At 54.9% G+C, this 24,353-nt stretch overlaps 3 protein-coding genes and 1 long non-coding RNA gene across 4 annotated transcripts in view; 3 read left to right on the top strand and 1 right to left on the bottom strand.

Moving 5' to 3' along the window:
- The window catches only part of LOC145534150 (uncharacterized), a 694,441-nt gene that overhangs the window by 231,240 nt on the left and 438,848 nt on the right, over positions 1–24,353 (bottom strand). Inside the window, exons 59-62 of the long non-coding RNA XR_014074276.1 lie at positions 23,205–23,316; positions 15,556–15,667; positions 7,909–8,020; positions 260–371 (exon numbers count right to left, since the gene is read on the bottom strand). This is a non-coding gene — a long non-coding RNA (uncharacterized LOC145534150). The remainder of the gene's footprint in view (positions 1–259; positions 372–7,908; positions 8,021–15,555; positions 15,668–23,204; positions 23,317–24,353) is intronic.
- On the top strand, positions 3,589–5,876 carry LOC145533995 (uncharacterized). Its single transcript, XM_081561356.1, has 3 exons — positions 3,589–4,259; positions 4,659–4,971; positions 5,224–5,876. Exons 1-3 carry the CDS (start codon positions 4,023–4,025, stop codon positions 5,850–5,852), a joined length of 1,179 nt encoding a protein of 392 aa, XP_081417482.1. The 5' UTR covers positions 3,589–4,022; the 3' UTR covers positions 5,853–5,876.
- Positions 11,209–13,523, top strand: LOC145533980 (uncharacterized). Its single transcript, XM_081561337.1, has 3 exons — positions 11,209–11,906; positions 12,306–12,618; positions 12,871–13,523. The coding sequence occupies exons 1-3, from the start codon at positions 11,670–11,672 to the stop codon at positions 13,497–13,499; spliced, it is 1,179 nt and encodes a 392-aa protein (XP_081417463.1). The 5' UTR covers positions 11,209–11,669; the 3' UTR covers positions 13,500–13,523.
- Positions 18,773–21,177, top strand: LOC145533994 (uncharacterized). The gene is made up of 3 exons (XM_081561355.1): positions 18,773–19,555; positions 19,955–20,267; positions 20,520–21,177. The coding sequence occupies exons 1-3, from the start codon at positions 19,319–19,321 to the stop codon at positions 21,146–21,148; spliced, it is 1,179 nt and encodes a 392-aa protein (XP_081417481.1). The 5' UTR covers positions 18,773–19,318; the 3' UTR covers positions 21,149–21,177.

Genomic DNA, 24,353 nt, shown 5'->3' with positions numbered 1-24,353 from the left:
GGACATCGATTGCTACCTTGGCACGTTACTCTCTTCATCCTGTGAAGACTCATTAGGCTTATCCTACAATTACTAGCTGGCCCGAAGAGATATCTCCTGAATCCAGATTAAGCTGGAGTCTCCCAGGCTCATCTGGCATGTCTTCCCTGAAGTCTGCCAAAACCCACACCCTTGCATTTCCAGGGACTCCCCTTAGCCAGCTGGGCAGAAAACCCAGCATGGTTCAAACAAGCTGACAGACAAGCGGGAGAGGACTCACGGGCAGACGGCTTCCCTCAGGTCTCGGGTGGAGCTCTGGGACCACAGCAGCAACGGGCCATCCCAGGCCCTGGGCTCAGCAGCGCCCTCATTCTCAGGCCGGCGGCTCTGCCCTGAGGGGAGCAGGAAGGTCACCAACTGCCGCAGGCGGGCCTCACGCCCCTCCCACTGCTGGAGCCTGACCTCCCCCGGCCCCACCCCTTCCCCTACCCCAGCAGGACGACAGCTCGTCTTCCCCTGGCTTCCAACGGGAGGCCCGGCCCTGGGCCCCGATTGGGCACTGCCCCAGCCCGGAGCCAATCACAGTGGCCAGGGAGGTGGAACGCACCGATTGGCCAGGGCCAGGTCATGTGACCATACTCCCCAGGAAACTCAAATATTACCAAGGTTCCCTAAGAAACCAATGAACAGAATTATCCAGTAAAGGCAAACCGTGCTTTTTAATGAGGCCAATGTCACAGAAAAAAAAAAAAAATGCTTCACAATGAACTGCTCAAGGAAGCTACTAAATAAACTTTCAGAAAAGTTTAGTAGTTTTTTTTTTTTTTTTTTAATAGGGTGACGGAGAGCTATACCTTTCCCGTCTATGTGAATTTAGGTTTAAACTAGATTTCCCTTGGCTATTATATAAGACAAAAAAACCCACATCCCCCCCTTTCACTCCCCCCCACCCCCAAAAAGTGTTTTAATCTATAGAATTTTTGTGTCCTCAGTTGTGTCTGATTCGCGGCAACTCACGAACTCTACACAGCCAGGCTCTTCCGTCCATGGAATTCAGGGCAATTTTTTCTGTCCCAGTAAATGCCCACCCTGGGTGATCCAAAGGCAAGGGCTCAGAGGCTCCTGAGAGACTAACTCCTTTCAGCTGAGCACAGAGCTGGCTCCTCACTGGGATGCCTGTGGCCTGGGGCTCCCTGAGGGGAGAGCAGCACTCGCCCCACCGTGTGGTCACTGCTGGAAGTGCAGGCTGCTCCTCACTCCCCCTTGACAGTGTCCCTGAGGGCAGAACAGTGTGAATCGAATCAAGGTGGAAATGCAAACTCCAATGCAACCAAACTCCCCACAAGGTCTCTAAAACCACTCAGGAACAGGGAATTGGAAACTGCAGGGGATGACAGGAATGGAGATGGAGACTTCACACCTTACACCGAGTTCACTTCCAGTTATCCCTAGACAAACTTTCCATGAAAACTTGTCACAAATCTCGAAGAACAATGAGCAGAAACCGGACACGTGCTTTGAGTCTTCACACACAAAACTAAAAGCCAGTCCACAAAAAAAAAAAAAAAACCCAGAGAATACAGTGGACTTTGCAAAATCAAAGATATCTACTGTGGGAAAGACCTCACGACAAAAGCAAAAGACAGGTCATACATCGCGAGACGAATGAGTGGAAACACAAAGCTTATCAAGGATGTGTCTCCAAACAGACAAAGAACACCAACACAACAAGCCTGTGAAAACTAGGGAAAGGTCTGAAGGGACACCAGACTGAGGAAGACACACACAGAGGATCCCGGATGATGTCCAGCACTGAGGGCCTGAAGAAACAACAGTCTAGTTGCACCCCCTCAGGCCTGTGTGACCGTGGATGAGGCCTCTGTTTCCCGGTGGCTCTGAGAGATGGACAGGGAGGAAGGGGAAGAGAAGTCACTTGCATTTCTAATACTCACAGCAAAGTCTTCCAACGAGAAGGGAATTATCACCCCCACTGACAATGCCATTCACTGAAGTGATACCCAGCAGTCCATCTAACCCAGAAGGGAAGGATGGACCTGTTCTCACAAAACGGCGAGAGATGGAAGAAGGAAGATCAAGCCCACACCAATCACTGGAAAGAGAAGCTGTGCTCAGGGCTTGAAAGAATTCCTATTGGGAAAATGATGTCACAGCCCCACAAGGCAATCCACAGCTTCGATGCTATTCCTCCCAAAATGCCAATGCATTTTCGCACCGAACAAAGAATTGCAAAAGGGGTACGGAGACAGAAAAGAGCCTAAACTGTCAATACAATCCGACGAAAAAGCCCCGATACGGACATCCAAGGTTGTGTGAAAGGAAATTAGACGACCAAACTAGGATCCTCAGGAGAGTATCGGAGAAGGCAATGGTGACCCACTCCAGTACTCTTGCCTGGAAAACGTCCTGGACGGAGGAGCCTGGTAGGCTGCAGGCCATGGGGTCACGCAGAGTCAGACACGACTGAAGTGACTTAGCCGCAGCAGCAGCAGCAGGACAGTATGCTATTGGGAATACAACAACACACACAGATCCAGATCGATGGAATAAAGTGGAGGGTCCAGAAACAAACCCCAGCATCCATGGTCAACTCATCTCTGACACAGAAGGGGAGAATATCCAAATGGGAACAAGAAAGCCTCTTCAATCAATGTCCATGGGAAAACCAGACAGCTACATCTGAAGAACGCTATTGGTTTTGATCTCATACCACCTCAATATAGGGGGAAAACCTCACCCTAAAGACTGATGTCATGAGATAGCTAGAAAGAAGCGTAGGTCAAAGGCTCCTTAACATCAGAGTCTCCTTGCCATTTGCTGGGCGGAGGTCGAAATGGGTCTCTTCAAGTAAGGCAAAGAGGTACACGAAGTACACCCATGGGTTTCCATCCAATGGAACCTCTTCACAACAGAGAAGCTAAGCATTCACAAATGCAAAAGATAGGAAACAGAACATGAGAGACTCCTTGCAAGTGGTGTATCTGAGAAGGGGTTCATATGGAAAGAGACGAAGAATGCACAGCACTCAGATTCCAAGAAACACCACCACCACCACCCTTGACCCTTCCCCCATGACCAACTCCGACCTAAAGCCTTTCTCTCCCTCTAACCTATCCCTAAAACATAACCCTCATCTAATCATATACATGTGCATCCCTAGCATCCATCCATCCACACACGAGAGAGAAAGAGGAAGACACAGACGGAACTGAGAAAGGAAAAGAGAGGGACACAGCCAGAGAGAGACACGGAACCAAAGAGAGGAAAGGAGTCGACGGTCCAGACTTTTCCTCAATCTGCCTCGAAGGTAGAAGCAATGACAGCGCCCTTCCACCCCAGAAGGGGGAAAAGGACGGAAGGTTTGGAGAGGAAAAGACAAGAACGCAGGGAGCCATTAGAAGCTCAGCCACCCGCAGAAGCCGAGCTGGGACACTTGAACAGAATCTCAATGGAAACAGAGGAGCAGAAAGTTGGCTACTCTTTTCTATAAGAGAGGGAGACCTTCGAGTCTTCCTTTCGGTCCTCCAACTTGGATGCGGGGTCTCAAAACAGTCAGGAGGGGGAGTGCCTTTTCCTGGGTACCACGGCACATCCAGGCCTCGTTCTGCCCCATTCTGTGCTGTGTCAGCCCTGGATGGAATCTTTCTTTCTGAAGTCTCAGCGCACAAGCTCCACGTGATATCGGCCCCAGGTGGAAAGGCATGGAGCTGCTCGTAGGCCGACAGACCTAGGAAGCAGATGGGAGAATGACCACCACTCTGCAGATGGAGAGACTGGGGCAACCCTGAGGGGCATATGCTTGTCCAGGGCCACACCACTTATGAGAAGAAGGAGCCTGGTCTGAGAGCAGTGGGGTCCTCGGAGCTCAGGCCCTGGCTGAACCCAGGCCTCCCCAGGGCTGTGGGCTGGGCTGTGTGGGTGTCACTGTGCCTGCACATGGCCTAAGGGGGGTGGTCGAGCAGTCAGAAACCCAGAGATTCCCTTGGGAAGTTTTGGGGAAGGGACCTCAGCACGAACCCCAGGAGATGATGTCACCTGCCGGCAACAGAACCCAACAGAACCCGCAGCCCGGGTATCCAGGCCTCCAGAGCGGAGAGGAGCCCCCAGCCAGTTCACTGGCTGCCAGGATGTTCTGCTGTTTGCCCCTGCCCAGAGGCCGGGGCCTCAGGAGTGCTCACAGGCAGTGTGCGCGGGCACCCTGTCGACGTTGGCTCAGGACACCCCCGAGAGGCCTCTGGCCCTTTGCCCGGAGAAACAGAAAGGTAACACGGGGAGCCCCAGGACGGACCAGGCCGCCTCTCCCATGCCACCCGGAAACAGCGGGTCCTTTGCCTGTGTGTGTGGATGCGGGTTTCTTGGGGTGTGTCTCCCTCAAGGAAGCCCAGGCGGATGTGGGGTCAGAAGCCTGCGGACAAGTTGTGTCCACACCCCAGGGGAGAGCAGGCTGGGCGGGATGGGGAGAGTGCGGGCAGCGGCGGCCGCCCAGGCGGACCTCACACCCTCAGGTGGGTCTCTTTCCTCCCGGGTGGGGATCTGAGCAGACACACGTCTCTGACCCTTCTGGGAAGAGAAGTTCGAGCAGGCAGAAGCAGCGGCTCCACTGCCCAGGCCCAGCTCGGAAAACTCCTAGCATGGCTGGCTGACGGTCACTGTCGTTGCAGAGCTTCCCACGTGATGAGGCCGAGGACGGGGACACCCCATCCACCTCCCGGAGGGAGGGGTCGGAGCACCACCCCCCCGCCCGTGAGGCCCAGTGCAGGCTCCAGGTGAGCGTGCCCACGGAGGCATCAGCCCCACCGGGGGAGAAGCGGAGGCGGGGAAGGCCTGCTGCCGAGACACCGCCCAGGATACACCCGGCGGCCCAGTCTGAGGCTGCCACGGAGCTCAGCACACCCGGCTCCGACCCAGAGTCCCGAGAACACCGGCCTCTGAGGCAGCAGGAGGACCTGGAGCCCAGCACGCCAGAGCACAGAGGTGAGGACGCTGGGGCTGGTGCACGGGAGTGTGTGGGGAGGGGGTGCTGAGCTACACAGGGACGAGTCCCCGAAAGCTGCTGCTGGGCCTGCAGCAAGCGCTGGCCTCACACCCCCCGCCCCCCATCTTGCACACTTCAGTCCCAAAAGACATCCGACGCTGGGTATTCTTTGGGAATCTCTTGGAAGCTTTCTGTCCCGGGAGACGCACATGCCAAGGCTGGCCTGTGGGCAAACTTTGCTTCTCCCCCAGCTCTAGCACTGGCCTCCAACTGGAACCAGGCTCCGCTTCCCAGACCTGTCCCTACAGAGGTGCTGGCTCCAGGTGCAGGACCCAGGGATCCACCGAGGGCAGATGGAGAACCGAGACTTGCCCTCGCAGAGACACCAGGCCAGCTGGGTACTGGCCAGCACACCGGGCAGATCGGATCTCCATGCCTGCAGGACCCCCAGCCCCAGGCACTGATGTCCCACCCCCTCAGCCAGAACCTCCACCTCCACGTGCACCTCTACCTGCTCGGGCTCTGGCAGGAGAACCCGAGGCAGAGGAGGAGTCACCGCCTCGGCAGGGAGAGCCTGCCCTGGCTCCCGCGCAACACCCAGACGCCCACGATGACTCACCCACCCCTGCAGGGAGAACGAGCCCCCGCTCTGGACAGACACCCAGAGCCCTTGCCGGAAACACCACGTCCAGGGGAGCGGTCGGCTCTGCAGCCTCCATCCCCGTCTGCTCACCGTGGACGCTGGCAACTCGGTCTGCCCCCAGGGGACATGGAGTTCCTTTCCCCTGAACTGCTTTGCATTTGGTTTGTTTCCACCTTTCTGGTGATGTTTTATTTTTTGTATGGTTTCCTGTACTTTTGTTGGTTAAGTTGGGATTAGTAAACTTTTTCATCATTGTTGCAATTTGGGAACACTGTTGTGTAACTCTGGTGATACTGTGTTACCATCACCACTTTGTAGTTTCAGACCCGTTTGATCTTTATGCCCCACCCCCCAACAAAGCCTGGATTCAAGGCAAGCACGCCCTGTTCATCCCTTCCCCCGATCCTGAACACAATTTCATCCTTTCTTTGTGCATTCCTTCCTATATTCTTGGTGTCCGCAATCAATGACTCTCAGTGAAATGACTGAAGGAGTGTTTTTTGGACTCTCCAACTACTGTAAGACTCCATTGGAGAGTTCTCATTTGTATGTCATTTGAACTAGCCTTTGATATCTGAAAGGACGGTGTACGTCCTTTCAAGATACCATGTGCCAAACGAAGCCCTTTTGGCAACTGCCATCATTATCTCCAGGCAGGCATTGCTGTGTCAAGGGTGACATCTCAGCCAGAAGGCAGAGGCTGAGCTCGTCTTGTTGCACCAGCTCCCAAAAGAAGCCAAGAAAGGGAGCTGGAACAACAAACCACCCCAACACCCAGGAAAGCGTTCTTCATGACAGAAGGCTAGAAAATGACCCAACATCCTTGTGGCCCAGAACCCCTCTAGAAAATCACTGTTCCATAAAAAAGAGAAACACATGGGAAGTTCCAAGGAGAGGCAATGCCCATGGCCCGTGTACTTGAGAGACGGCCTGACCGCTCCGGGGAAGACACGCACCGACGGAACCCCTTGGGAAACAGCAGTGATAGTCCTCACCGTCGTAAGGGTTTCCTCTGGGGACAACCTGCCTGGGGCACCACACGAGGGAGCAGACCGGCTTCTCTTCCTCTGCCCCCACACCATTCACTCATGAAGGCAGCTCAGGTGTTCTCATGCCCTGCCTGCCTGCCTGCCTGGCTCATCCGTGAGCTGTGACCACCTACAGGGCAGGACTCCACCTTCTCCTCTCTGTGTACCGTGAATCTGCACACAGTGGGCTTGCAGAACCTTAGGAGACTTGAGCCATTCCCACTCGAGCCAGAACCCTCCCCAGGAAGGAAAACAGCTGTGGAGTCGTTTTGGCCCCAGCACTGGTTCGAAAGCCTGGCGCCTCCTACAGCCTCTACGGTGTGAAGAGGGAGGTCCCTTCTGACAGAGCTTTCCGGGTCTCAGATCTAAGCTGTTGTTTCACTGTCAGCTGTGTCTCTTCCGTTGCAGCCAGGTGGGCCACGCTGCTCCAAAGGAGCTCACAAGCTGAGTTTCAAGGGAGGTATAGAGAGGACAGGGATGGCTACAACGTACTGCAAACTGAGTGAGGGTCCCCACAATCCTCAGCAAAGGTCTGTGGTGTGCAAGTGGGGAGTAGAGGGCCCCCAAGTTCCAAAGGAAGGGAGGTAGTCGGGAGCTAAAGCCCTTGGCCGCTGTGGTAGTAGCTGCAGATGGCAGCTCGTCCACAGTGCACTTCGAATGAGGTCATATGAGCGGGACTCTGGAAATGGCTCCGAAATCGGGAGAAAGGGGTCAGGGTATGTGGGAATCCGGCGGGGGTGGGGGGTGGATGAAGGAAGGTGTCCCTCCTCTCTCCAGTGCAATTTGGTTTGGTGAGTCTCAAAGCTACCAGATGGCACTTCCCAAGTCAGGCCCCCGCAGGAATCAGGGTGGGCTGCGTGCCTCGGCCCCTGCCACAGGGACAAGCCACACCAGTGGCCTCCCTGAGCTCCAATGGCCGGATCTGGGGGTTCTGTCTGGGTGCACACCTCCTTGCTGTGGCCAAGTTCCCCCCTTCTCTGAGCACCAGCTTCATCCTCTCGAATGAGGACATCGATTGCTACCTTGGCACGTTACTCTCTTCATCCTGTGAAGACTCATTAGGCTTATCCTACAATTACTAGCTGGCCCGAAGAGATATCTCCTGAATCCAGATTAAGCTGGAGTCTCCCAGGCTCATCTGGCATGTCTTCCCTGAAGTCTGCCAAAACCCACACCCTTGCATTTCCAGGGACTCCCCTTAGCCAGCTGGGCAGAAAACCCAGCATGGTTCAAACAAGCTGACAGACAAGCGGGAGAGGACTCACGGGCAGACGGCTTCCCTCAGGTCTCGGGTGGAGCTCTGGGACCACAGCAGCAACGGGCCATCCCAGGCCCTGGGCTCAGCAGCGCCCTCATTCTCAGGCCGGCGGCTCTGCCCTGAGGGGAGCAGGAAGGTCACCAACTGCCGCAGGCGGGCCTCACGCCCCTCCCACTGCTGGAGCCTGACCTCCCCCGGCCCCACCCCTTCCCCTACCCCAGCAGGACGACAGCTCGTCTTCCCCTGGCTTCCAACGGGAGGCCCGGCCCTGGGCCCCGATTGGGCACTGCCCCAGCCCGGAGCCAATCACAGTGGCCAGGGAGGTGGAACGCACCGATTGGCCAGGGCCAGGTCATGTGACCATACTCCCCAGGAAACTCAAATATTACCAAGGTTCCCTAAGAAACCAATGAACAGAATTATCCAGTAAAGGCAAACCGTGCTTTTTAATGAGGCCAATGTCACAGAAAAAAAAAAAAATGCTTCACAATGAACTGCTCAAGGAAGCTACTAAATAAACTTTCAGAAAAGTTTAGTAGTTTTTTTTTTTTTTTTAATAGGGTGACGGAGAGCTATACCTTTCCCGTCTATGTGAATTTAGGTTTAAACTAGATTTCCCTTGGCTATTATATAAGACAAAAAAACCCACATCCCCCCCTTTCACTCCCCCCCACCCCCAAAAAGTGTTTTAATCTATAGAATTTTTGTGTCCTCAGTTGTGTCTGATTCGCGGCAACTCACGAACTCTACACAGCCAGGCTCTTCCGTCCATGGAATTCAGGGCAATTTTTTCTGTCCCAGTAAATGCCCACCCTGGGTGATCCAAAGGCAAGGGCTCAGAGGCTCCTGAGAGACTAACTCCTTTCAGCTGAGCACAGAGCTGGCTCCTCACTGGGATGCCTGTGGCCTGGGGCTCCCTGAGGGGAGAGCAGCACTCGCCCCACCGTGTGGTCACTGCTGGAAGTGCAGGCTGCTCCTCACTCCCCCTTGACAGTGTCCCTGAGGGCAGAACAGTGTGAATCGAATCAAGGTGGAAATGCAAACTCCAATGCAACCAAACTCCCCACAAGGTCTCTAAAACCACTCAGGAACAGGGAATTGGAAACTGCAGGGGATGACAGGAATGGAGATGGAGACTTGACACCTTACACCGAGTTCACTTCCAGTTATCCCTAGACAAACTTTCCATGAAAACTTGTCACAAATCTCGAAGAACAATGAGCAGAAACCGGACACGTGCTTTGAGTCTTCACACACAAAACTAAAAGCCAGTCCACAAAAAAAAAAAAAAAAACCCAGAGAATACAGTGGACTTTGCAAAATCAAAGATATCTACTGTGGGAAATACCTCACGACAAAAGCAAAAGACAGGTCATACATCGCGAGACGAATGAGTGGAAACACAAAGCTTATCAAGGATGTGTCTCCAAACAGACAAAGAACACCAACACAACAAGCCTGTGAAAACTAGGGAAAGGTCTGAAGGGACACCAGACTGAGGAAGACACACACAGAGGATCCCGGATGATGTCCAGCACTGAGGGCCTGAAGAAACAACAGTCTAGTTGCACCCCCTCAGGCCTGTGTGACCGTGGATGAGGCCTCTGTTTCCCGGTGGCTCTGAGAGATGGACAGGGAGGAAGGGGAAGAGAAGTCACTTGCATTTCTAATACTCACAGCAAAGTCTTCCAACGAGAAGGGAATTATCACCCCCACTGACAATGCCATTCACTGAAGTGATACCCAGCAGTCCATCTAACCCAGAAGGGAAGGATGGACCTGTTCTCACAAAACGGCGAGAGATGGAAGAAGGAAGATCAAGCCCACACCAATCACTGGAAAGAGAAGCTGTGCTCAGGGCTTGAAAGAATTCCTATTGGGAAAATGATGTCACAGCCCCACAAGGCAATCCACAGCTTCGATGCTATTCCTCCCAAAATGCCAATGCATTTTCGCACCGAACAAAGAATTGCAAAAGGGGTACGGAGACAGAAAAGAGCCTAAACTGTCAATACAATCCGACGAAAAAGCCCCGATACGGACATCCAAGGTTGTGTGAAAGGAAATTAGACGACCAAACTAGGATCCTCAGGAGAGTATCGGAGAAGGCAATGGTGACCCACTCCAGTACTCTTGCCTGGAAAACGTCCTGGACGGAGGAGCCTGGTAGGCTGCAGGCCATGGGGTCACGCAGAGTCAGACACGACTGAAGTGACTTAGCCGCAGCAGCAGCAGCAGGACAGTATGCTATTGGGAATACAACAACACACACAGATCCAGATCGATGGAATAAAGTGGAGGGTCCAGAAACAAACCCCAGCATCCATGGTCAACTCATCTCTGACACAGAAGGGGAGAATATCCAAATGGGAACAAGAAAGCCTCTTCAATCAATGTCCATGGGAAAACCAGACAGCTACATCTGAAGAACGCTATTGGTTTTGATCTCATACCACCTCAATATAGGGGGAAAACCTCACCCTAAAGACTGATGTCATGAGATAGCTAGAAAGAAGCGTAGGTCAAAGGCTCCTTAACATCAGAGTCTCCTTGCCATTTGCTGGGCGGAGGTCGAAATGGGTCTCTTCAAGTAAGGCAAAGAGGTACACGAAGTACACCCATGGGTTTCCATCCAATGGAACCTCTTCACAACAGAGAAGCTAAGCATTCACAAATGCAAAAGATAGGAAACAGAACATGAGAGACTCCTTGCAAGTGGTGTATCTGAGAAGGGGTTCATATGGAAAGAGACGAAGAATGCACAGCACTCAGATTCCAAGAAACAACACCACCACCACCCTTGACCCTTCCCCCATGACCAACTCCGACCTAAAGCCTTTCTCTCCCTCTAACCTATCCCTAAAACATAACCCTCATCTAATCATATACATGTGCATCCCTAGCATCCATCCATCCACACACGAGAGAGAAAGAGGAAGACACAGACGGAACTGAGAAAGGAAAAGAGAGGGACACAGCCAGAGAGAGACACGGAACCAAAGAGAGGAAAGGAGTCGACGGTCCAGACTTTTCCTCAATCTGCCTCGAAGGTAGAAGCAATGACAGCGCCCTTCCACCCCAGAAGGGGGAAAAGGACGGAAGGTTTGGAGAGGAAAAGACAAGAACGCAGGGAGCCATTAGAAGCTCAGCCACCCGCAGAAGCCGAGCTGGGACACTTGAACAGAATCTCAATGGAAACAGAGGAGCAGAAAGTTGGCTACTCTTTTCTATAAGAGAGGGAGACCTTCGAGTCTTCCTTTCGGTCCTCCAACTTGGATGCGGGGTCTCAAAACAGTCAGGAGGGGGAGTGCCTTTTCCTGGGTACCACGGCACATCCAGGCCTCGTTCTGCCCCATTCTGTGCTGTGTCAGCCCTGGATGGAATCTTTCTTTCTGAAGTCTCAGCGCACAAGCTCCACGTGATATCGGCCCCAGGTGGAAAGGCATGGAGCTGCTCGTAGGCCGACAGACCTAGGAAGCAGATGGGAGAATGACCACCACTCTGCAGATGGAGAGACTGGGGCAACCCTGAGGGGCATATGCTTGTCCAGGGCCACACCACTTATGAGAAGAAGGAGCCTGGTCTGAGAGCAGTGGGGTCCTCGGAGCTCAGGCCCTGGCTGAACCCAGGCCTCCCCAGGGCTGTGGGCTGGGCTGTGTGGGTGTCACTGTGCCTGCACATGGCCTAAGGGGGGTGGTCGAGCAGTCAGAAACCCAGAGATTCCCTTGGGAAGTTTTGGGGAAGGGACCTCAGCACGAACCCCAGGAGATGATGTCACCTGCCGGCAACAGAACCCAACAGAACCCGCAGCCCGGGTATCCAGGCCTCCAGAGCGGAGAGGAGCCCCCAGCCAGTTCACTGGCTGCCAGGATGTTCTGCTGTTTGCCCCTGCCCAGAGGCCGGGGCCTCAGGAGTGCTCACAGGCAGTGTGCGCGGGCACCCTGTCGACGTTGGCTCAGGACACCCCCGAGAGGCCTCTGGCCCTTTGCCCGGAGAAACAGAAAGGTAACACGGGGAGCCCCAGGACGGACCAGGCCGCCTCTCCCATGCCACCCGGAAACACCGGGTCCTTTGCCTGTGTGTGTGGGTGCGGGTTTCTTGGGGTGTGTCTCCCTCAAGGAAGCCCAGGCGGATGTGGGGTCAGAAGCCTGCGGACAAGTTGTGTCCACACCCCAGGGGAGAGCAGGCTGGGCGGGATGGGGAGAGTGCGGGCAGCGGCGGCCGCCCAGGCGGACCTCACACCCTCAGGTGGGTCTCTTTCCTCCCGGGTGGGGATCTGAGCAGACACACGTCTCTGACCCTTCTGGGAAGAGAAGTTCGAGCAGGCAGAAGCAGTGGCTCCACTGCCCAGGCCCAGCTCGGAAAACTCCTAGCATGGCTGGCTGACGGTCACTGTCGTTGCAGAGCTTCCCACGTGATGAGGCCGAGGACGGGGACACCCCATCCACCTCCCGGAGGGAGGGGTCGGAGCACCACCCCCCCGCCCGTGAGGCCCAGTGCAGGCTCCAGGTGAGCGTGCCCACGGAGGCATCAGCCCCACCGGGGGAGAAGCGGAGGCGGGGAAGGCCTGCTGCCGAGACACCGCCCAGGATACACCCGGCGGCCCAGTCTGAGGCTGCCACGGAGCTCAGCACACCCGGCTCCGACCCAGAGTCCCGAGAACACCGGCCTCTGAGGCAGCAGGAGGACCTGGAGCCCAGCACGCCAGAGCACAGAGGTGAGGACGCTGGGGCTGGTGCACGGGAGTGTGTGGGGAGGGGGTGCTGAGCTACACAGGGACGAGTCCCCGAAAGCTGCTGCTGGGCCTGCAGCAAGCGCTGGCCTCACACCCCCCGCCCCCCATCTTGCACACTTCAGTCCCAAAAGACATCCGACGCTGGGTATTCTTTGGGAATCTCTTGGAAGCTTTCTGTCCCGGGAGACGCACATGCCAAGGCTGGCCTGTGGGCAAACTTTGCTTCTCCCCCAGCTCTAGCACTGGCCTCCAACTGGAACCAGGCTCCGCTTCCCAGACCTGTCCCTACAGAGGTGCTGGCTCCAGGTGCAGGACCCAGGGATCCACCGAGGGCAGATGGAGAACCGAGACTTGCCCTCGCAGAGACACCAGGCCAGCTGGGTACTGGCCAGCACACCGGGCAGATCGGATCTCCATGCCTGCAGGACCCCCAGCCCCAGGCACTGATGTCCCACCCCCTCAGCCAGAACCTCCACCTCCACGTGCACCTCTACCTGCTCGGGCTCTGGCAGGAGAACCCGAGGCAGAGGAGGAGTCACCGCCTCGGCAGGGAGAGCCTGCCCTGGCTCCCGCGCAACACCCAGACGCCCACGATGACTCACCCACCCCTGCAGGGAGAACGAGCCCCCGCTCTGGACAGACACCCAGAGCCCTTGCCGGAAACACCACGTCCAGGGGAGCGGTCGGCTCTGCAGCCTCCATCCCCGTCTGCTCACCGTGGACGCTGGCAACTCGGTCTGCCCCCAGGGGACATGGAGTTCCTTTCCCCTGAACTGCTTTGCATTTGGTTTGTTTCCACCTTTCTGGTGATGTTTTATTTTTTGTATGGTTTCCTGTACTTTTGTTGGTTAAGTTGGGATTAGTAAACTTTTTCATCATTGTTGCAATTTGGGAACACTGTTGTGTAACTCTGGTGATACTGTGTTACCATCACCACTTTGTAGTTTCAGACCCGTTTGATCTTTATGCCCCACCCCCCAACAAAGCCTGGATTCAAGGCAAGCACGCCCTGTTCATCCCTTCCCCCGATCCTGAACACAATTTCATCCTTTCTTTGTGCATTCCTTCCTATATTCTTGGTGTCCCCAATCAATGACTCTCAGTGAAATGACTGAAGGAGTGTTTTTTGGACTCTCCAACTACTGTAAGACTCCATTGGAGAGTTCTCATTTGTATGTCATTTGAACTAGCCTTTGATATCTGAAAGGACGGTGTACGTCCTTTCAAGATACCATGTGCCAAACGAAGCCCTTTTGGCAACTGCCATCATTATCTCCAGGCAGGCATTGCTGTGTCAAGGGTGACATCTCAGCCAGAAGGCAGAGGCTGAGCTCGTCTTGTTGCACCAGCTCCCAAAAGAAGCCAAGAAAGGGAGCTGGAACAACAAACCACCCCAACACCCAGGAAAGCGTTCTTCATGACAGAAGGCTAGAAAATGACCCAACATCCTTGTGGCCCAGAACCCCTCTAGAAAATCACTGTTCCATAAAAAAGAGAAACACATGGGAAGTTCCAAGGAGAGGCAATGCCCATGGCCCGTGTACTTGAGAGACGGCCTGACCGCTCCGGGGAAGACACGCACCGACGGAACCCCTTGGGAAACAGCAGTGATAGTCCTCACCGTCGTAAGGGTTTCCTCTGGGGACAACCTGCCTGGGGCACCACACGAGGGAGCAGACCGGCTTCTCTTCCTCTGCCCCCACACCATTCACTCATGAAGGCAGCTCAGGTGTTCTCATGCCCTGCCTGCCTGCCTGCCTGGCTCATCCGTGAGCTGTGACCACCTACAGGGCAGGACTCCACCTTCTCCTCTCTGTGTACCGTGAATCTGCACACAGTGGGCTTGCAGAACCTTAGGAGACTTGAGCCATTCCCACTCGAGCCAGAACCCTCCCCAGGAAGGAAAACAGCTGTGGAGTCGTTTTGGCCCCAGCACTGGTTCGAAAGCCTGGCGCCTCCTACAGCCTCTACGGTGTGAAGAGGGAGGTCCCTTCTGACAGAGCTTTCCGGGTCTCAGATCTAAGCTGTTGTTTCACTGTCAGCTGTGTCTCTTCCGTTGCAGCCAGGTGGGCCACGCTGCTCCAAAGGAGCTCACAAGCTGAGTTTCAAGGGAGGTATAGAGAGGACAGGGATGGCTACAACGTACTGCAAACTGAGTGAGGGTCCCCACAATCCTCAGCAAAGGTCTGTGGTGTGCAAGTGGGGAGTAGAGGGCCCCCAAGTTCCAAAGGAAGGGAGGTAGTCGGGAGCTAAAGCCCTTGGCCGCTGTGGTAGTAGCTGCAGATGGCAGCTCGTCCACAGTGCACTTCGAATGAGGTCATATGAGCGGGACTCTGGAAATGGCTCCGAAATCGGGAGAAAGGGGTCAGGGTATGTGGGAATCCGGCGGGGGTGGGGGGTGGATGAAGGAAGGTGTCCCTCCTCTCTCCAGTGCAATTTGGTTTGGTGAGTCTCAAAGCTACCAGATGGCACTTCCCAAGTCAGGCCCCCGCAGGAATCAGGGTGGGCTGCGTGCCTCGGCCCCTGCCACAGGGACAAGCCACACCAGTGGCCTCCCTGAGCTCCAATGGCCGGATCTGGGGGTTCTGTCTGGGTGCACACCTCCTTGCTGTGGCCAAGTTCCCCCCTTCTCTGAGCACCAGCTTCATCCTCTCGAATGAGGACATCGATTGCTACCTTGGCACGTTACTCTCTTCATCCTGTGAAGACTCATTAGGCTTATCCTACAATTACTAGCTGGCCCGAAGAGATATCTCCTGAATCCAGATTAAGCTGGAGTCTCCCAGGCTCATCTGGCATGTCTTCCCTGAAGTCTGCCAAAACCCACACCCTTGCATTTCCAGGGACTCCCCTTAGCCAGCTGGGCAGAAAACCCAGCATGGTTCAAACAAGCTGACAGACAAGTGGGAGAGGACTCACGGGCAGACGGCTTCCCTCAGGTCTCGGGTGGAGCTCTGGGACCACAGCAGCAACGGGCCATCCCAGGCCCTGGGCTCAGCAGCGCCCTCATTCTCAGGCCGGCGGCTCTGCCCTGAGGGGAGCAGGAAGGTCACCAACTGCCGCAGGCGGGCCTCACGCCCCTCCCACTGCTGGAGCCTGACCTCCCCCGGCCCCACCCCTTCCCCTACCCCAGCAGGACGACAGCTCGTCTTCCCCTGGCTTCCAACGGGAGGCCCGGCCCTGGGCCCCGATTGGGCACTGCCCCAGCCCGGAGCCAATCACAGTGGCCAGGGAGGTGGAACGCACCGATTGGCCAGGGCCAGGTCATGTGACCATACTCCCCAGGAAACTCAAATATTACCAAGGTTCCCTAAGAAACCAATGAACAGAATTATCCAGTAAAGGCAAACCGTGCTTTTTAATGAGGCCAATGTCACAGAAAAAAAAAAAAAAATGCTTCACAATGAACTGCTCAAGGAAGCTACTAAATAAACTTTCAGAAAAGTTTAGTAGTTTTTTTTTTTTTTTTAATAGGGTGACGGAGAGCTATACCTTTCCCGTCTATGTGAATTTAGGTTTAAACTAGATTTCCCTTGGCTATTATATAAGACAAAAAAACCCACATCCCCCCCTTTCACTCCCCCCCACCCCCAAAAAGTGTTTTAATCTATAGAATTTTTGTGTCCTCAGTTGTGTCTGATTCGCGGCAACTCACGAACTCTACACAGCCAGGCTCTTCCGTCCATGGAATTCAGGGCAATTTTTTCTGTCCCAGTAAATGCCCACCCTGGGTGATCCAAAGGCAAGGGCTCAGAGGCTCCTGAGAGACTAACTCCTTTCAGCTGAGCACAGAGCTGGCTCCTCACTGGGATGCCTGTGGCCTGGGGCTCCCTGAGGGGAGAGCAGCACTCGCCCCACCGTGTGGTTACTGCTGGAAGTGCAGGCTGCTCCTCACTCCCCCTTGACAGTGTCCCTGAGGGCAGAACAGTGTGAATCGAATCAAGGTGGAAATGCAAACTCCAATGCAACCAAACTCCCCACAAGGTCTCTAAAACCACTCAGGAACAGGGAATTGGAAACTGCAGGGGATGACAGGAATGGAGATGGAGACTTGACACCTTACACCGAGTTCACTTCCAGTTATCCCTAGACAAACTTTCCATGAAAACTTGTCACAAATCTCGAAGAACAATGAGCAGAAACCGGACACGTGCTTTGAGTCTTCACACACAAAACTAAAAGCCAGTCCACAAAAAAAAAAAAAAAAACCCAGAGAATACAGTGGACTTTGCAAAATCAAAGATATCTACTGTGGGAAAGACCTCACGACAAAAGCAAAAGACAGGTCATACATCGCGAGACGAATGAGTGGAAACACAAAGCTTATCAAGGATGTGTCTCCAAACAGACAAAGAACACCAACACAACAAGCCTGTGAAAACTAGGGAAAGGTCTGAAGGGACACCAGACTGAGGAAGACACACACAGAGGATCCCGGATGATGTCCAGCACTGAGGGCCTGAAGAAACAACAGTCTAGTTGCACCCCCTCAGGCCTGTGTGACCGTGGATGAGGCCTCTGTTTCCCGGTGGCTCTGAGAGATGGACAGGGAGGAAGGGGAAGAGAAGTCACTTGCATTTCTAATACTCACAGCAAAGTCTTCCAACGAGAAGGGAATTATCACCCCCACTGACAATGCCATTCACTGAAGTGATACCCAGCAGTCCATCTAACCCAGAAGGGAAGGATGGACCTGTTCTCACAAAACGGCGAGAGATGGAAGAAGGAAGATCAAGCCCACACCAATCACTGGAAAGAGAAGCTGTGCTCAGGGCTTGAAAGAATTCCTATTGGGAAAATGATGTCACAGCCCCACAAGGCAATCCACAGCTTCGATGCTATTCCTCCCAAAATGCCAATGCATTTTCGCACCGAACAAAGAATTGCAAAAGGGGTACGGAGACAGAAAAGAGCCTAAACTGTCAATACAATCCGACGAAAAAGCCCCGATACAGACATCCAAGGTTGTGTGAAAGGAAATTAGACGACCAAACTAGGATCCTCAGGAGAGTATCGGAGAAGGCAATGGTGACCCACTCCAGTACTCTTGCCTGGAAAACGTCCTGGACGGAGGAGCCTGGTAGGCTGCAGGCCATGGGGTCACGCAGAGTCAGACACGACTGAAGTGACTTAGCCGCAGCAGCAGCAGCAGGACAGTATGCTATTGGGAATACAACAACACACACAGATCCAGATCGATGGAATAAAGTGGAGGGTCCAGAAACAAACCCCAGCATCCATGGTCAACTCATCTCTGACACAGAAGGGGAGAATATCCAAATGGGAACAAGAAAGCCTCTTCAATCAATGTCCATGGGAAAACCAGACAGCTACATCTGAAGAACGCTATTGGTTTTGATCTCATACCACCTCAATATAGGGGGAAAACCTCACCCTAAAGACTGATGTCATGAGATAGCTAGAAAGAAGCGTAGGTCAAAGGCTCCTTAACATCAGAGTCTCCTTGCCATTTGCTGGGCGGAGGTCGAAATGGGTCTCTTCAAGTAAGGCAAAGAGGTACACGAAGTACACCCATGGGTTTCCATCCAATGGAACCTCTTCACAACAGAGAAGCTAAGCATTCACAAATGCAAAAGATAGGAAACAGAACATGAGAGACTCCTTGCAAGTGGTGTATCTGAGAAGGGGTTCATATGGAAAGAGACGAAGAATGCACAGCACTCAGATTCCAAGAAACAACACCACCACCACCCTTGACCCTTCCCCCATGACCAACTCCGACCTAAAGCCTTTCTCTCCCTCTAACCTATCCCTAAAACATAACCCTCATCTAATCATATACATGTGCATCCCTAGCATCCATCCATCCACACACGAGAGAGAAAGAGGAAGACACAGACGGAACTGAGAAAGGAAAAGAGAGGGACACAGCCAGAGAGAGACACGGAACCAAAGAGAGGAAAGGAGTCGACGGTCCAGACTTTTCCTCAATCTGCCTCGAAGGTAGAAGCAATGACAGCGCCCTTCCACCCCAGAAGGGGGAAAAGGACGGAAGGTTTGGAGAGGAAAAGACAAGAACGCAGGGAGCCATTAGAAGCTCAGCCACCCGCAGAAGCCGAGCTGGGACACTTGAACAGAATCTCAATGGAAACAGAGGAGCAGAAAGTTGGCTACTCTTTTCTATAAGAGAGGGAGACCTTCGAGTCTTCCTTTCGGTCCTCCAACTTGGATGCGGGGTCTCAAAACAGTCAGGAGGGGGAGTGCCTTTTCCTGGGTACCACGGCACATCCAGGCCTCGTTCTGCCCCATTCTGTGCTGTGTCAGCCCTGGATGGAATCTTTCTTTCTGAAGTCTCAGCGCACAAGCTCCACGTGATATCGGCCCCAGGTGGAAAGGCATGGAGCTGCTCGTAGGCCGACAGACCTAGGAAGCAGATGGGAGAATGACCACCACTCTGCAGATGGAGAGACTGGGGCAACCCTGAGGGGCATATGCTTGTCCAGGGCCACACCACTTATGAGAAGAAGGAGCCTGGTCTGAGAGCAGTGGGGTCCTCGGAGCTCAGGCCCTGGCTGAACCCAGGCCTCCCCAGGGCTGTGGGCTGGGCTGTGTGGGTGTCACTGTGCCTGCACATGGCCTAAGGGGGGTGGTCGAGCAGTCAGAAACCCAGAGATTCCCTTGGGAAGTTTTGGGGAAGGGACCTCAGCACGAACCCCAGGAGATGATGTCACCTGCCGGCAACAGAACCCAACAGAACCCGCAGCCCGGGTATCCAGGCCTCCAGAGCGGAGAGGAGCCCCCAGCCAGTTCACTGGCTGCCAGGATGTTCTGCTGTTTGCCCCTGCCCAGAGGCCGGGGCCTCAGGAGTGCTCACAGGCAGTGTGCGCGGGCACCCTGTCGACGTTGGCTCAGGACACCCCCGAGAGGCCTCTGGCCCTTTGCCCGGAGAAACAGAAAGGTAACACGGGGAGCCCCAGGACGGACCAGGCCGCCTCTCCCATGCCACCCGGAAACAGCGGGTCCTTTGCCTGTGTGTGTGGATGCGGGTTTCTTGGGGTGTGTCTCCCTCAAGGAAGCCCAGGCGGATGTGGGGTCAGAAGCCTGCGGACAAGTTGTGTCCACACCCCAGGGGAGAGCAGGCTGGGCGGGATGGGGAGAGTGCGGGCAGCGGCGGCCGCCCAGGCGGACCTCACACCCTCAGGTGGGTCTCTTTCCTCCCGGGTGGGGATCTGAGCAGACACACGTCTCTGACCCTTCTGGGAAGAGAAGTTCGAGCAGGCAGAAGCAGCGGCTCCACTGCCCAGGCCCAGCTCGGAAAACTCCTAGCATGGCTGGCTGACGGTCACTGTCGTTGCAGAGCTTCCCACGTGATGAGGCCGAGGACGGGGACACCCCATCCACCTCCCGGAGGGAGGGGTCGGAGCACCACCCCCCCGCCCGTGAGGCCCAGTGCAGGCTCCAGGTGAGCGTGCCCACGGAGGCATCAGCCCCACCGGGGGAGAAGCGGAGGCGGGGAAGGCCTGCTGCCGAGACACCGCCCAGGATACACCCGGCGGCCCAGTCTGAGGCTGCCACGGAGCTCAGCACACCCGGCTCCGACCCAGAGTCCCGAGAACACCGGCCTCTGAGGCAGCAGGAGGACCTGGAGCCCAGCACGCCAGAGCACAGAGGTGAGGACGCTGGGGCTGGTGCACGGGAGTGTGTGGGGAGGGGGTGCTGAGCTACACAGGGACGAGTCCCCGAAAGCTGCTGCTGGGCCTGCAGCAAGCGCTGGCCTCACACCCCCCGCCCCCCATCTTGCACACTTCAGTCCCAAAAGACATCCGACGCTGGGTATTCTTTGGGAATCTCTTGGAAGCTTTCTGTCCCGGGAGACGCACATGCCAAGGCTGGCCTGTGGGCAAACTTTGCTTCTCCCCCAGCTCTAGCACTGGCCTCCAACTGGAACCAGGCTCCGCTTCCCAGACCTGTCCCTACAGAGGTGCTGGCTCCAGGTGCAGGACCCAGGGATCCACCGAGGGCAGATGGAGAACCGAGACTTGCCCTCGCAGAGACACCAGGCCAGCTGGGTACTGGCCAGCACACCGGGCAGATCGGATCTCCATGCCTGCAGGACCCCCAGCCCCAGGCACTGATGTCCCACCCCCTCAGCCAGAACCTCCACCTCCACGTGCACCTCTACCTGCTCGGGCTCTGGCAGGAGAACCCGAGGCAGAGGAGGAGTCACCGCCTCGGCAGGGAGAGCCTGCCCTGGCTCCCGCGCAACACCCAGACGCCCACGATGACTCACCCACCCCTGCAGGGAGAACGAGCCCCCGCTCTGGACAGACACCCAGAGCCCTTGCCGGAAACACCACGTCCAGGGGAGCGGTCGGCTCTGCAGCCTCCATCCCCGTCTGCTCACCGTGGACGCTGGCAACTCGGTCTGCCCCCAGGGGACATGGAGTTCCTTTCCCCTGAACTGCTTTGCATTTGGTTTGTTTCCACCTTTCTGGTGATGTTTTATTTTTTGTATGGTTTCCTGTACTTTTGTTGGTTAAGTTGGGATTAGTAAACTTTTTCATCATTGTTGCAATTTGGGAACACTGTTGTGTAACTCTGGTGATACTGTGTTACCATCACCACTTTGTAGTTTCAGACCCGTTTGATCTTTATGCCCCACCCCCCAACAAAGCCTGGATTCAAGGCAAGCACGCCCTGTTCATCCCTTCCCCCGATCCTGAACACAATTTCATCCTTTCTTTGTGCATTCCTTCCTATATTCTTGGTGTCCCCAATCAATGACTCTCAGTGAAATGACTGAAGGAGTGTTTTTTGGACTCTCCAACTACTGTAAGACTCCATTGGAGAGTTCTCATTTGTATGTCATTTGAACTAGCCTTTGATATCTGAAAGGACGGTGTACGTCCTTTCAAGATACCATGTGCCAAACGAAGCCCTTTTGGCAACTGCCATCATTATCTCCAGGCAGGCATTGCTGTGTCAAGGGTGACATCTCAGCCAGAAGGCAGAGGCTGAGCTCGTCTTGTTGCACCAGCTCCCAAAAGAAGCCAAGAAAGGGAGCTGGAACAACAAACCACCCCAACACCCAGGAAAGCGTTCTTCATGACAGAAGGCTAGAAAATGACCCAACATCCTTGTGGCCCAGAACCCCTCTAGAAAATCACTGTTCCATAAAAAAGAGAAACACATGGGAAGTTCCAAGGAGAGGCAATGCCCATGGCCCGTGTACTTGAGAGACGGCCTGACCGCTCCGGGGAAGACACGCACCGACGGAACCCCTTGGGAAACAGCAGTGATAGTCCTCACCGTCGTAAGGGTTTCCTCTGGGGACAACCTGCCTGGGGCACCACACGAGGGAGCAGACCGGCTTCTCTTCCTCTGCCCCCACACCATTCACTCATGAAGGCAGCTCAGGTGTTCTCATGCCCTGCCTGCCTGCCTGCCTGGCTCATCCGTGAGCTGTGACCACCTACAGGGCAGGACTCCACCTTCTCCTCTCTGTGTACCGTGAATCTGCACACAGTGGGCTTGCAGAACCTTAGGAGACTTGAGCCATTCCCACTCGAGCCAGAACCCTCCCCAGGAAGGAAAACAGCTGTGGAGTCGTTTTGGCCCCAGCACTGGTTCGAAAGCCTGGCGCCTCCTACAGCCTCTACGGTGTGAAGAGGGAGGTCCCTTCTGACAGAGCTTTCCGGGTCTCAGATCTAAGCTGTTGTTTCACTGTCAGCTGTGTCTCTTCCGTTGCAGCCAGGTGGGCCACGCTGCTCCAAAGGAGCTCACAAGCTGAGTTTCAAGGGAGGTATAGAGAGGACAGGGATGGCTACAACGTACTGCAAACTGAGTGAGGGTCCCCACAATCCTCAGCAAAGGTCTGTGGTGTGCAAGTGGGGAGTAGAGGGCCCCCAAGTTCCAAAGGAAGGGAGGTAGTCGGGAGCTAAAGCCCTTGGCCGCTGTGGTAGTAGCTGCAGATGGCAGCTCGTCCACAGTGCACTTCGAATGAGGTCATATGAGCGGGACTCTGGAAATGGCTCCGAAATCGGGAGAAAGGGGTCAGGGTATGTGGGAATCCGGCGGGGGTGGGGGGTGGATGAAGGAAGGTGTCCCTCCTCTCTCCAGTGCAATTTGGTTTGGTGAGTCTCAAAGCTACCAGATGGCACTTCCCAAGTCAGGCCCCCGCAGGAATCAGGGTGGGCTGCGTGCCTCGGCCCCTGCCACAGGGACAAGCCACACCAGTGGCCTCCCTGAGCTCCAATGGCCGGATCTGGGGGTTCTGTCTGGGTGCACACCTCCTTGCTGTGGCCAAGTTCCCCCCTTCTCTGAGCACCAGCTTCATCCTCTCGAATGAGGACATCGATTGCTACCTTGGCACGTTACTCTCTTCATCCTGTGAAGACTCATTAGGCTTATCCTACAATTACTAGCTGGCCCGAAGAGATATCTCCTGAATCCAGATTAAGCTGGAGTCTCCCAGGCTCATCTGGCATGTCTTCCCTGAAGTCTGCCAAAACCCACACCCTTGCATTTCCAGGGACTCCCCTTAGCCAGCTGGGCAGAAAACCCAGCATGGTTCAAACAAGCTGACAGACAAGCGGGAGAGGACTCACGGGCAGACGGCTTCCCTCAGGTCTCGGGTGGAGCTCTGGGACCACAGCAGCAACGGGCCATCCCAGGCCCTGGGCTCAGCAGCGCCCTCATTCTCAGGCCGGCGGCTCTGCCCTGAGGGGAGCAGGAAGGTCACCAACTGCCGCAGGCGGGCCTCACGCCCCTCCCACTGCTGGAGCCTGACCTCCCCCGGCCCCACCCCTTCCCCTACCCCAGCAGGACGACAGCTCGTCTTCCCCTGGCTTCCAACGGGAGGCCCGGCCCTGGGCCCCGATTGGGCACTGCCCCAGCCCGGAGCCAATCACAGTGGCCAGGGAGGTGGAACGCACCGATTGGCCAGGGCCAGGTCATGTGACCATACTCCCCAGGAAACTCAAATATTACCAAGGTTCCCTAAGAAACCAATGAACAGAATTATCCAGTAAAGGCAAACCGTGCTTTTTAATGAGGCCAATGTCACAGAAAAAAAAAAAAAATGCTTCACAATGAACTGCTCAAGGAAGCTACTAAATAAACTTTCAGAAAAGTTTAGTAGTTTTTTTTTTTTTTTTAATAGGGTGACGGAGAGCTATACCTTTCCCGTCTATGTGAATTTAGGTTTAAACTAGATTTCCCTTGGCTATTATATAAGACAAAAAAACCCACATCCCCCCCTTTCACTCCCCCCCACCCCCAAAAAGTGTTTTAATCTATAGAATTTTTGTGTCCTCAGTTGTGTCTGATTCGCGGCAACTCACGAACTCTACACAGCCAGGCTCTTCCGTCCATGGAATTCAGGGCAATTTTTTCTGTCCCAGTAAATGCCCACCCTGGGTGATCCAAAGGCAAGGGCTCAGAGGCTCCTGAGAGACTAACTCCTTTCAGCTGAGCACAGAGCTGGCTCCTCACTGGGATGCCTGTGGCCTGGGGCTCCCTGAGGGGAGAGCAGCACTCGCCCCACCGTGTGGTCACTGCTGGAAGTGCAGGCTGCTCCTCACTCCCCCTTGACAGTGTCCCTGAGGGCAGAACAGTGTGAATCGAATCAAGGTGGAAATGCAAACTCCAATGCAACCAAACTCCCCACAAGGTCTCTAAAACCACTCAGGAACAGGGAATTGGAAACTGCAGGGGATGACAGGAATGGAGATGGAGACTTGACACCTTACACCGAG

Source organism: Giraffa tippelskirchi, chromosome 14, assembly GCF_054371585.1.
Source record: "Giraffa tippelskirchi isolate mGirTip1 chromosome 14, T2T-mGirTip1v1.2.pri, whole genome shotgun sequence".
Taxonomy (NCBI): domain Eukaryota; kingdom Metazoa; phylum Chordata; class Mammalia; order Artiodactyla; family Giraffidae; genus Giraffa; species Giraffa tippelskirchi.
Note: the sequence above shows the minus strand (reverse complement) of the source record. Positions and strands in the feature narration are given on the sequence as shown.

Bases quoted from the DNA above. Each gene is read 5' to 3' on its own strand.
- LOC145533995 (XM_081561356.1), top strand. From the start codon at position 4,023: ATGATGTCACCTGCCGGCAACAGAACCCAACAGAACCCGCAGCCCGGG. The intron at 4,260-4,658 runs GTAACACGGGGA...CTGTCGTTGCAG, and splicing joins TTGCCCGGAGAAACAGAAAG to AGCTTCCCACGTGATGAGGC. The intron at 4,972-5,223 runs GTGAGGACGCTG...CTTCTCCCCCAG, and splicing joins CAGCACGCCAGAGCACAGAG to CTCTAGCACTGGCCTCCAAC.
- LOC145533980 (XM_081561337.1), top strand. From the start codon at position 11,670: ATGATGTCACCTGCCGGCAACAGAACCCAACAGAACCCGCAGCCCGGG. The intron at 11,907-12,305 runs GTAACACGGGGA...CTGTCGTTGCAG, and splicing joins TTGCCCGGAGAAACAGAAAG to AGCTTCCCACGTGATGAGGC. The intron at 12,619-12,870 runs GTGAGGACGCTG...CTTCTCCCCCAG, and splicing joins CAGCACGCCAGAGCACAGAG to CTCTAGCACTGGCCTCCAAC.
- LOC145533994 (XM_081561355.1), top strand. From the start codon at position 19,319: ATGATGTCACCTGCCGGCAACAGAACCCAACAGAACCCGCAGCCCGGG. The intron at 19,556-19,954 runs GTAACACGGGGA...CTGTCGTTGCAG, and splicing joins TTGCCCGGAGAAACAGAAAG to AGCTTCCCACGTGATGAGGC. The intron at 20,268-20,519 runs GTGAGGACGCTG...CTTCTCCCCCAG, and splicing joins CAGCACGCCAGAGCACAGAG to CTCTAGCACTGGCCTCCAAC.